The sequence below is a fragment of the Gambusia affinis genome, linkage group LG15, assembly GCF_019740435.1.
Source record: "Gambusia affinis linkage group LG15, SWU_Gaff_1.0, whole genome shotgun sequence".
Lineage (NCBI taxonomy): Eukaryota > Metazoa > Chordata > Actinopteri > Cyprinodontiformes > Poeciliidae > Gambusia > Gambusia affinis.
Window position 1 is genome coordinate 22,821,738 of NC_057882.1, and position 13,348 is coordinate 22,835,085.

A 13,348-nucleotide genomic window follows, 5' to 3' on the forward strand; every position below is an offset into this window, starting at 1 on the left:
ATAGTATTGCAAAATTGTTTGACGCACAGGACAAATTGTTTTGAACTGAATAGTTCAAAACAATTTGAACTTCTCAGCTTCTGCTACTTATTTAAACTGGTTTTCCAGGCACACAGTGCCGCTTTATAACACAAGTAACTATCTTATCTTCAGATGTTATATAAAATATGTCTATTTCAAACATGACTTATAAGAGATAGCATTTCATACTTTGACGTCTTAAAATTGGCTTTAAGAAGCTCATACACTTTCTGACTCAAATGCATCATATTTCAATGTTGGACTGAAAAGTAATTTATGTAATACACTCTGCAGATTTGCAAAATTAAAATACACTGTTCTAGATGGCTTGTGGTAAATAGTCATTCATCTGTATTCCACTCACTTTGTTTATTTCACCTGTAGCACTGACAGGTAAACACACGCCAAGCATGATGCTACCACCACTGTGCTTCCCTTTTGTTACATCGTTGAAATTCAGACACGACTGGGCTTTCCAGCCGGACATTAATCCAAAATGGACATGAGAACTGACTTTGGAATGGATAAGGAAGGCAAACATTCTGCTTATTGAATGGTGCCAACCTTATCCCTGTTGAAGAGGTGTAGGCTTTGATTAAAAGCACTGTCTCTGCCAAGAAATAAACAAATTTGTATAAACTATTATTTCTGATATAAAAGAATAGTAAGACGTTATGACAAAATACTGTTGGGAAAGATGTTTTATTTCTCTGCAACTTGCAGTGAAAATCACAAGGACTGAAACAGTGAAATGATTCTTCTGCTACATAAACACAAACATCAGGGTCAGCTGCACTTCGTTTTCATAATCAATTAAATCTCATGGTGGAGTACCACCCTCCATGAGAGTGGAGGGTGGTACTCCACCTGAACTGAGATGCACCACCCGATGACCACAGGTGGTGCCTGATATATATATATATATATATCTATATATATATATATATATATATAGATATATACATATATATATATATATATATATATATATATATATTGTCATGATTTGCGGTGGTGGAGGTGAGGCAAAAACGCTGATGGACCGGATTGAATGTAAAATAATGAATTTAATGACAAACCAGGATACAACAAGGGAACAGGACGACGAGGAGTGACATGTGACCAAACGTAGACGTGACGTGACGAGGATCCGACAAACACACGGAGACACAGGTGACATTAAATACACATGAGGTAATCAGGAAACGAGACACACCTGGGAACTAATCACGGGGAGACAGGACAACACAGAGACTCAGACACACAGGAAAACTAGAAATAAATACACAGAAAAACACAGAACACAACAGTACCCCCCCCTTAACGGGCGGCTCCCAGACGCCCAAAAACTGAAACACAACAAGGGTGGGTGGAGGGGAGTTGGACGGGGGGCCAGAGTCTATGGAAAAAACGAAAAACAACCTATCAAATAGGCGGAGACACTAGGGTCCAAAGTCCAAAAAACAAAAACAAAACAAACCGAACTGGGTGGGCGGAAACACAGGAAGGCGGGAACCACGGAGGAGGTCAGGGGGCCGACCTCGGCGCAGGAGGCGGGAACCACGGAGGCTGTCCGGCGGCCGTCCGCGGCGCAGGAGGCGGGAACCACGGAGGCTGTCCGGCGGCCGTCCCGCGCGCAGAGGCGGGAACCACGGAGGCTGTCCGGCGGCCGTCCCGCGGCGCAGGGAGGCGGGAACCACGGAGGCTGTCCGGCGGCCGTCCCGGCGCGCAGGAGGCGGGAACCACGGAGGCTGTCCGCGGCCGCCCGCGCGCAGGAGGCGGAACCACGGAGGCTGTCCGCGCCGTCCGCGGCGCAGGAGGCGGGAACCACGGAGGCTGTCCGGCGGCCGTCCGCGGCGCAGGAGGCGGGAACCACGGAGGCTGTCCGGCGGCCGTCCGCGGCGCAGGAGGCGGGAACCACGGAGGCGGTCGGGCGGCCGTCCGCGGCAACGAGGAGCACAAGGAGTCTCTGGACTGATCCTGGGGGGCTCTGGACTGGCACTGGGAAGGAGCTCGGGACTGGCACTGGGAAGGAGCTCGGGACTGGCACTGGGAAGGAGCTCGGGACTGGCACTGGGAAGGAGCTCGGGACTGGCACTGGGAAGGAGCTCGGGACTGGCACTGGGAAGGAGCTCGGGACTGGCACTGGGAAGGAGCCTGGACTGGCACTGGGAAGGAGCTCGGACTGGCACTGGGAAGGAGCTCGGGACTGGCACTGGGAAGGAGCTCGGGACTGGCACTGGGAAGGAGCTCGGGACTGGCACTGGGAAGGAGCTCGGGACTGGCACTGGGAAGGAGCTCGGGACTGGCACTGGGAAGCTGGGGACTGGCACTAGGAAACTGGGGACTGGCACTAGGAAACTGGGGACTGGCACTAGGAAACTGGGGACTTACTGAGGGCAGGAGCGGAGGAAGTCCGTTGGGCCGCCTCGGGGCCGGCTGCGGGTGAAGTGCGGCGAGCCGCCTCGGGGCCGGCTGCGGGTGAAGTGCGGCGAGCCGCCTGGGCCGGGCGGTGCGTGGCGGGCAGCCGCCTGGGCCGGGCTGCGGGGAAGTGGCGAGCCGCCTCGGCGGGCTGCGGGGAAGGGCGTGAGCCGCCGCCGGGCCGCTGCGGGAAGTGCGGCGAGCCGCCGGGCCGGGCTGCGGGGAAGTGCGGCGAGCCGCCGGGCCGCTGCGGGGAAGTAATGGCTCGGAAGCGACCAGGGCCGGGTCCACCGGGCGGCTCAAGTCGCTTTCTCGGGGCAGGAAGAGGAGGCGGTGTTCCCGGAAGGCGACGAGGGGCCGGGTCCACCGGCGGCTCACGTCGCTGTTGCCGGGCTGACAGCGGAGGTGGTGTTCCCAGAAGGCGACGAGGGGCCGGATCCACCGGCGGCTCACGCCGCTTCTTCCGGGCAGACTTCGGGAAGCGACCAGGGGCCGGGTCCACCGGCGGCTCAGGTCGCCTGCCTCCCTGGCGGAGGTAACGGAGGGACCGATCCGGGGTGCCAAGACCAGTCTAGTCCCCCGAAAAACCTCCCGGTCCAACTGAGCCAAAAAGGTAGCTACCTCACCTCGTTTGTGGTCGGATCCTTCTGTCATGTTTAGCGGTGGTGGAGGTGAGGCAGAAACGCAGCTGGACCGGATTGATTGTAAGATAATGAATTTAATGACAAAAAACCAGATCTCAGGGAGCAGGACGGCGAATGTGAGGCGTAGCGTGGCGTGACGAGGATCCGACAAACACACGGAGACACAGGTGACATTAAATACACATGAGGTAATCAGGAAACGAGACACACCTGGGAACTAATCACGGGGAGACAGGACAACACAGAGACTCAGACACACAGGAAAACTAGAAATAAATACACAGAAAAACACAGAACACAACATATATATATATATATATATATATATATATATATATATATATATATATATATATATATATATATATATATATATATATATATATATATATATATATATATATATATATGCCTAATGAAGATTAAAATTGTTCATTAGTTTCATGGTTACTTCCTGTCCTAAATAGATACATAACTGATGTATTGCATATAATTCATAATGTGACATAATTGGGCACATGTTCTAAATAAATATTATATTGATGCAGCTCAGGGGTCTCAAACTCCAGTCCTCAAGGGCCGCAGTCCTGCAGTTTTTAGATGTGCCACAGGTACAAAACATTAGAATAAAATGGCTTAATTACCTCCACCTTGTGTAGACCAGTTCTCCAGAGCCTTAATTATTCTATTCAGGTGTGCTGCAGCAGAGGCACATCTAAAAGTTGCAGGACTGCGGCCTTCGAGCCCTGGAGTTTGAGACCCCTGATTTAGATTGTTTGAATAATATTCTGAACAATATGTACTGACACAGCCATCTTCTCTGCATGCATGCCTTTATGGCAGCATGAACAAATAAGATGGCCAGTCAGGTTTTTGGACTGTGGCGGGAAGCCGGAGCACCCGGAGAAAACCCACACATGGATGGAGAGAACATATAAAGTCCCTTTTTGTGGTAAAAACATATAGTCCTAATCTTTCAACTTTTTTTTTTTTTTTTTTTTTAGCATTGTTCATTTCAAGTAAAGACACTGTATACTTTGAAGAGTTTTTTTTTTTTTTTATTGAGAAGGACCACATACTCACTCTTAGGGGTAATTTAAAGTGCCTGAGTAATCTAACAGTGTTTGTTTTTAGACTGTGGGAGGAAGCCGGAGCACCCGGAGAAAACCCACATGTACATGGAGACAAGATGCAACTGTGTCACTTTCCAAGGGGAGGGGGATTTTTGTATTAAGTTTCTTTTTTTGTCTTTTAGGAGCAGCGATTATTATTATTATTATTATTATTATTATTATTATTATTATTATTATTATTATTATTATTATTATTATTATTATTTCAGTATAAAAAGTAATTTGTAGTTAAAACAACATAATTTTCTGTAAATATGTTTTAAATTAATTAATTAATTTGTTCATTTATGTCATTTTTTGCTAGGTTTTCTTTTTATATTATGAAAATCAGTTTCTTATTATTTTTGAGTGTTTTTGTTATTTTATATAAAACGTCTATTAATTTTAGGAAAGATGTTTTTTGGGTGTTGGGCGATGGTTTTTATTTTATCTTATTTGTGTTGAGCTTGTGATGTTTTTGTTTTCGTTTTTCCTAACTCGGCTTGCTTCCCAAGTCTTTTCTCAGTTTGATCTTTCTTTCTCGTAAATGTACATAAACCCATTTTGGTAAAGGTCTTCTGCACTGTCTTGGTGTGCGATTGTTACTTGGTCATCTTCAGCCTTAAAGATCAGTTGTCCGTACTTCAGATATGTGTAAAAGTGGTCAGTCTGTGAGCTCAGGGTTTGACGACAAATGACAGAGGACAAACTGAACAACTGAGCTCCATTTTGTAATGAAATGTCAATGCATGCACTAGGAATCACAGGTATTCTGAAACCTCCCTGATTGGTGGGCCGTTCCAGATGCAGAGTTATCACATCAGTATCGCTGAGGAAGATGTTTCTTTTAGTGTTGGACAGGCAGATGTTACATTGCTGCTCATAGCAGTTTTTAAGAACGAAACGGTGAAGAAGAGAAACTGTTGTTTCATTTGGTTTTGCATCTGACAGGTAAACTATGGGACCTACCTCTGACAAGACTGGTGTAGCCAACTTACATCGTTCACAAGTGATGATGTTGTTTAGTATGCAAGCTGAATTAATGCCGCATGGGTTTAACCAGCGCAAAATAGCCCGCAAAAATGTTGCTATATAGTTTTGCTGTGTCAGGCCTAGTAATGGCATGCTTTCACTGATTTCCATCAGGACTTGGTAGATTTCTTCCGGGGGGAAATATTTTCCTGGATGGTGCATGGCTGTTAGGAGAAGGCTAGCACAGATTGGAGTTGCTGATAAAGCTCCAAAGACCTTGGAGGGACACTTAGCCACAGACTTTCTGGCAACACTAAGGTTCAAAATACTCTGCATCGTGGCATTCATCCAACTGTTATTGAAGGAGTTGGAAAACTTGCAAATGTAGATGGTTGGATCAATATTACAATTTCTTTGACTTGTGTTGTCTTCTGCTATGTGAAAATAATAAGAGCCATTTTGTATTTCATTTTCAAAACCGATGCTGAGTTCATCTTCTGTGATCATAGCATATTGAAGATGGTCTTGATGGACTTCATGATTGTCAATGGTTACTTTAAACCCAACACTAAAATTGTCTTGTCCTTCTGTGCACTTCTCATAGACATAGATAAATCCGTTATAGCAAATGTCGGCCACAGAGGTTGTATTTGAAATTGTTACCTGATCGTCCTCAGCCTTAAAAACCAGCTGTCCACACATCAGATATGTGTAAAAGTGGTCCATATAAGGAGTCAGTGTTTGGCGGCAAATGACAGAGGATAGACGGTATAACTGGGTTCCAGTTTTAACAGGAATGTCAATAGTTAGACTAGGAGTCACAGGATATTTCAAATCAACCTGGTTGTATGACCGTGGCAGATGCAGGGCTATCACATCAGTGTGATTGAGGATATCTTTTCTCTTTAAAATGGAGAAGCAGACATCACAACATTCTGCATAGGTCTCAGAAACCCACCGGTTAAGGAGAGATGTGATGCTGTCGTAAGGTAGTGGAGGCGGGAGGTAAAGTATTGGACCGAGTTCTCTGATGTCAAGTAAAGCTTCCTGACATCTTTCACAAGCAATAGCTGTATACAGCATGCAACTTGTACTCATGCCACATGGATTAAGCCAGACTAAAAGAGCTGACAAAAAGTTTGTTAGGTCGTCCTCTTGTGCCAAACCTACTGACTCTATTCTTTTACTTATTTCGATCTGAACTTTGTAGATTTCTCCTGGAGAAAAATATTTTCCTGGATGTTGCATAGCTGTGAGGAAAAGGCTGGCAAACAATGGTGTTCCTGACAAAGCTCCAAAAACTGCTTCAGGATAGTGAGCCACAAACCTTCTGAAAATATTCAGGTTGAGAATACTCTGCATTGTGGCATTCATCCAGCAGTTATTGAAGGAGTTTGAAAACCTGCAGAAGTACAAAGTTGGATCAAGATTACAATTTGTTTGGCTTGTGTTGTCTTCTGCTCTGTAGAAATAATCTGTGCCATTTTCTATTTCATCTTCAGAACAGGCACTAAGCTCATCCTCTGTGATTATTGCATTTTGAAGAAAGTCTTGATAGGTTTCATGATTGATTTCTTCATCATTAGTGTTATTTTCGTCCTTTGTGATGATTTCTTCCTGAACAAGGTCTGGGTGGGCCAACAGAGTTGTATCTTCAGAATGGATCGATTCCATCGCTTTCTCCAGCTTCTCAACATTGCTTTTGTTGCCTCTAGTGCCAGTTTTATCCTCTATTGTACTTCTGTCCTTAGCACTAACATCATGGGTGCAGCAATATGTCTCATTTGTCATATTTGCTGTGCTTTCCACATTTGTTTCTTCCATTTCAAAACTGGTGTTTTCATCATTCTTTGTCATAGTTTCATCTATTTGAGAGTTATAATTGTTTGAAGCTTTCAAGTTCACTCTAGATTTTGCCATTATTGGTGTATTCACTGGCCTTTCAGGGTTGCAAATTCCCTGGTCAGTGGTCACTTTGAACCCAACACTAAAATTGTCTTGTCCTTCTGTGCACGTCTCATAGACATAGATAAATCCGTTATAGCAAATGTCGGCCACAGAGGTTGTATTTGAAATTGTTACCTGATCGTCCTCAGCCTTAAAAACCAGCTGTCCACACATCAGATATGTGTAAAAGTGGTCAGTATGAGGAGCTCAGGTGTTTGACGACAAATGACAGAGGATACATAACTGGGTTCCAGTTTTAACAGGAATGTCAATAGTTAGACTAGGAGTCACAGGATATTTCAAATCAACCTGGTTGTATGACCGTGGCAGATGCAGGGCTATCACATCAGTGTGATTGAGGATATCTTTTCTCTTTAAAATGGAGAAGCAGACATCACAACATTCTGCATAGGTCTCAGAAACCCACCGGTTAAGGAGAGATGTGTTTCATTTGTTTTGCATCGTGACAGGTAAACTAGTGGAGGCGTATTGGACCGAGTTCTCTGATGTCAAGTAAAGCTTCCTGACATCTTTCACAAGTGATAGCTGTATACAGCATGCAACTTGTACTCATGCCACATGGATTAAGCCAGACTAAAAGAGCCCGACAAAATGTTGCTATATAGTTTTGCTGTGTCAGGCCTAGTGACTGGCATTCTTTCACTTATTTCCATCAGGACTTGTAGATTTCTTCCTGGGGAAATATTTTCCTGGATGGTACATAGCTGTGAGGAAAAGGCTGGCAAACAATGGTGTTCCTGACAAAGCTCCAAAAACTGCTTCAGGATAGTGAGCCACAAACCTTCTGGCAATACTTAGGTTGAGAATACTCTGCATTGTGGCATTCATCCAGCAGTTATTGAAGGAGTTTGAAAACCTGCAGAAGTACAAAGTTGGATCAAGATTACAATTTGTTTGGCTTGTGTTGTCTTCTGCTCTGTAGAAATAATCTGTGCCATTTTCTATTTCATCTTCAGAACAGGCACTAAGCTCATCCTCTGTGATTATTGCATTTTGAAGAAAGTCTTGATAGGTTTCATGATTGATTTCTTCATCATTAGTGTTATTTTCGTCCTTTGTGATGATTTCTTCCTGAACAAGGTCTGGGTGGGCCAACAGAGTTGTATCTTCAGAATGGATCGATTCCATCGCTTTCTCCAGCTTCTCAACATTGCTTTTGTTGCCTCTAGTGCCAGTTTTATCCTCTATTGTACTTCTGTCCTTAGCACTAACATCATGGGTGCAGCAATATGTCTCATTTGTCATATTTGCTGTGCTTTCCACATTTGTTTCTTCCGTTTCAAATCTGGTGTTTTTATCATTCTTTGTCATAGTTTCATCTATTTGAGAGTTATAATTGTTTGAAGCTTTCAAGTTCACCCTAGATTTTGCCATTATTGGTGTATTCACTGGCCTTTCAGGGTTGCAAATTCCCTGGTCAGTGGTCACTTTGAACCCAACACTAAAATTGTCTTGTCCTTCTGTGCACTTCTCATAGACATAGATAAATCCGTTATAGCAAATGTCGGCCACAGAGGTTGTATTTGAAATTGTTACCTGATCGTCCTCAGCCTTAAAAACCAGCTGTCCACACATCAGATATGTGTAAAAGTGGTCCATATGAGGAGTCGGTGTTTGGCGGCAAATGACAGAGGATAGACGGTATAACTGGGTTCCAGTTTTAACAGGAATGTCAATAGTTAGACTAGGAGTCACAGGATATTTCAAATCAACCTGGTTGTATGACCGTGGCAGATGCAGGGCTATCACATCAGTGTGATTGAGGATATCTTTTCTCTTTAAATTGGAGAAGCAGACATCACAACATTCTGCATAGGTCTCAGAAACCCACCGGTTAAGGAGAGATGTGATGCTGTCGTAAGGTAGTGGAGGCGGGAGGTAAAGTATTGGACCGAGTTCTCTGATGTCAAGTAAAGCTTCCTGACATCTTTCACAAGCAATAGCTGTATACAGCATGCAACTTGTACTCATGCCACATGGATTAAGCCAGTCTAAAAGAGCTGACAAAAAGTTTGTTAGGTCGTCCTCTTGTGCCAAACCTACTGACTCTATTCTTTTACTTATTTCGATCTGAACTTCGTAGATTTCTCCTGGAGAAAAATATTTTCCTGGATGTTGCATAGCTGTACAGAAAAGGCTGGCAAACAATGGTGTTCCTGACAAAGCTCCAAAAACTGCTTCAGGATAGTGAGCCACAAACCTTCTGAAAATATTCAGGTTGAGAATACTCTGCATTGTGGCATTCATCCAGCAGTTATTGAAGGAGTTTGAAAACCTGCAGAAGTACAAAGTTGGATCAAGATTACAATTTGTTTGGCTTGTGTTGTCTTCTGCTCTGTAGAAATAATCTGTGCCATTTTCTATTTCATCTTCAAAACAGGCACTAAGCTCATCCTCTGTGATTATTGCATTTTGAAGAAAGTCTTGATAGGTTTCATGATTGATTTGTTCTTCCTTGGTGTCATTTTCATTCCCAGTAAAAAATTCTGCCTGTATTGAATGCACTTCAGCAAAAGAGTTATTCAAATCATCTAAGATTTCTTCAAAACCTGTCCTCATCTTTTCTGGATTTGTGGTTTCAAAAGTAATTTTCTTGTCTTCAGATCTTGTTTCCATGTCCAGGTTTTCACTGGCAAAAACACAATTTTCTGATGTCTTCATTATGAAATTGCTAGTAGTGGTTTGACACTAATCCTTGAGCAAATTATTTTCTGTGAAATAACTTTCACAATGCTTTACTAAGTAAGGTTCCAACAGCACAACAATCGGCACAAACCTTGACAGGATGTTCGATTTCAATTATTTGGAAAATATAAACTGTGACAAGTCGTCTGTCTCTGAAAGCAATCTACCTTCAACAAAGTTGAGAAGTAAACTAAGACAAAATTCTGTCTTGCATAAAGAGTCCCTTTGAACTACTATCAATGAGAACACTGGAAGATGATGTCACAAGTAAGCTCTGTTTTTATTGTTGCTATGGAAACTCAAAGAGTTATGGAAGTCATCAAATTCCAACTTATTCCAAATAAGAGTTTCTCAGCCCTGTGGTCTTGCTCTGGATTCTCCTCAACCTCTGAGGCTGGAACAGACTGTGTGCAATATGGGTGCCGTCCTTCATGATGTGTAGCATCGTGATGTCCATGGTGGCGAGAAGGCACAGAGAACTGTAGGGCCACGCTCTGCAGGCTACGCTCTGTAATTGTTACAATTCAGCAGCAGTGCAGCTATATGCCACACAGCGATGCAGGTTTAGAGAATGCTCTCCACCACACAGCAATAGAAGCTCCTCAGGATTGAGCTCTCAAATCCAGCTCACCGCAGCTTCCCCAGGAAGTAGAGATGCTGGTGGGCCTTCCTGACCAGACGGGAGATATTGGGACTCCAGCCTCACATGGAGTGCCACCAGTTACAGGTACCCCGATGAGATGGCATCAACATTGGAGCAGTTCTTCCTGCAGGCAAACTGATGTGGACATCAATGGAGTCCTTGATGTGGGCATTGACTAGGCTCTCAAGCACTTCCTGCCTACTGATGTTAAGACTGTAGGTTGGTAGTCAGTCAGGCCTGTCTGTCATTTGGGGGCTGGGACATTAGTGGTGATCTTTAAGCATGTGGGGACAGATGCCAGTGGCAGTGAGGGGTTGAAGGTGTCCGCCTCAGACAGCTGATGTGCACAGGTCATCACTACCCGACCTGGGATGTTGGCAGGGTCTGCAGCCTTATGAGGGTTGATTTCCTAGAGTGACTTCCTCACATCTGCTGTGGTCACACAGAGGGACGTGTCACCAGGTGGTGGTATAAGTTGAGTGCTGAGGGAGTTGTTAGGATTCTCAAAGTGGGCAAAAAAGCAGATGCTCATGAAGATGCCATTAAAAGACACTCTTAATGGCCAGAGTGTATTAAGAGTACACATGGGCATTGTGCCAAGTGCACTCTTGGTACCCCTTGGGTGTTGTGCATCCCTGATGTTGTAGTCTGTGATGCACTTCATTAGTGGTGAAGATGCCTGACCTGTCCTGAATGTAGCATCTCTAGCTTTCAGCAGAGCCCTCTGTATTTGTTACAATTCCTATTATTAAATGTTTTAATGGTCTTAAGAACGACTCTAAATGGCATAATGGAAAGGCATTGTTGTGAAGACATGTTGAAGGTGGAGTGTTAGAAAGAGTAGGAGCTTGTTAAAGAGCCAGAGAGCTATTTTAGGGCATCTAATTGTGAATTCAAATTCCTTTTATATATTCTTTCACAACTGAAGAAGAGATCATTACTTTATTGTTCTTTAAAAGGGTAATATGTGCCTGTAATACACATAATACCACACCTCTAAGTTTATATTTTGGGTTTTGAACTTTGTTTTCTTAAAATAGAAAATAAAAAAACTATTTTGCTAAAAACAGCTGAGGGATTGCCCCATTAAATATATATAAAGTATACCAAATGAGACAACTTCATCAAAATTTTATATAAAATATTTCAAATTTAAGTTATTTTCTTCATGAAATCATAAAAAATTATAAAAAATATATTTGTTTTTAATTTTATTTCTTCTCAACATGTTAGAAAAGCACGAGAACTGCTTCTGCCGGGGTGGCAGAAGCAGTTCCACTTTAATGAAACATGTAGTACTTTTATCCTCCACCAGAGGGCTTGAGACAAAAATATGATTTCATACAGTAATACCAATTTTGTTAAACAGGTTGAAGTCTAAGAAATATCCATATAAAAAATTATGTTTTTGGTGTTTGATTAATATTAAGTTGTAAGTATCATTCTACACTTATTCAACCACTTTTTCAAAACAGGACTAAGTTTGCAATACTGCTGGACAATTGTTTTATTCTTGTCACAGTTCATTTGTAGATTTTTGGATCTCACCTTTTGCATACTTCAAACTATTCTGTTTGTGAATGCAAATAACTATGCTCTTTATTTCATAGCATCTGCTTTTCTGATTCCTAAGTCTCTTGGCTGTAATGTCACATCATGGGCTTTTTGGCACAGAATTTTAACCAAAAATCAGTGCTTTCATACTGGGAACTGTACATTTTCTAGGACACCACTGGTTTCTGGCTTGAGTTCTGAGGTGTGAGTGCTGCAGGATATTTTCTAATTACAAAGCAAGGTCAGCATGATACTCCTCTGTTTTTTCTCTCTCAGCTATTGCAGTCCTTCTTCTTACCCTTAGCCTTTAGCCTTGCCTGCTCTTGTGCATCCTAGCAATCAAACTTGCACCGCATGTCTGGAGACATCTGTCTCTACTTATGTAATCTTGTATACAGTATGATCATCCTGTGACTGGTAGTGTTCAGTCATTCCAGGGTGAAATATTTGTGGATCTCACTGTCACTTTCTCTGCAGTGTCACCTTTAATAATGCCCATATTTCGTCCATCTGTAACCCTCTCCAGAGAGTTAGAGGTGATTCATAAGATACCAGTGAATATGCCAATGCAAAACATATTTTCAAATATAAAAATAATGAGAATTGAATAAATACAACTGTAGATAATTTTTAGTAATATGTGGTGGACTTTTAAAGATTTTACTCACCTATTCTAAGTGAAATTAAATAGTATGGTATAACAAATTTAAACAAACACTAGAAAACAGTTAAACATTATGGTGTCTTTGAATAAAATGTCATCAATATGTGTCCTTGTTTTCCCCCACAGGGACATATAATGTTCCTCCTAAATTGCTCTCTATTTTCCTCTGTCATGCAGCTTGGCTGTGGAAAAATCCAGAAGACTTTGGCAGAGCTTAAAGGGCAATTAGCAACATCATGAAATAAACCAGCAATGTCCTGTTTGACAGGAGACCAATGAAATGGGTTCTATGCAAAATGTTTGAAAATATCCTTTCATGGAAATGTCAGCAATAGATTTAACACTTTGAAGCCACAACCCTCTGTATAATGTGTGTTCTCTCTTCATGTGTTTTACCACTGTGTGCTGCTGCTGGACCGCCTCCAGGCAACAGAGAAATGTGACCATAAAGTTAACGTCCCGTTTGGATTATCCCGTTTCACAGAGTCAAATTAGGTTTTTGCCATTGAGGTGTCCTTTAATGCATCCTGGCAAGACTGGATAATGACATTTACAATGAAGCAAAAGGAGCAAAGGCAGCTTCAGAAAGTCAGCATGAATTAGGGAAGATGTCCGTCTTTCTCTCTATTTGTCACATGCTGCTCTGTGTGTGTGGCTAAGAAGG

At 42.8% G+C, this 13,348-nt stretch overlaps 1 protein-coding gene across 1 annotated transcript; it reads right to left on the reverse strand.

The window, feature by feature from the left end:
- Positions 1–201: 201 nt before the first annotated feature.
- Positions 202–7,160, reverse strand: LOC122844573. The gene is made up of 2 exons (XM_044140167.1): positions 5,168–7,160; positions 202–631 (listed from the first exon to the last, which is right to left on the reverse strand). Exons 1-2 carry the CDS (start codon positions 7,088–7,090, stop codon positions 617–619), a joined length of 1,938 nt encoding a protein of 645 aa, XP_043996102.1. The 5' UTR covers positions 7,091–7,160; the 3' UTR covers positions 202–616.
- Positions 7,161–13,348: the final 6,188 nt, after the last annotated feature.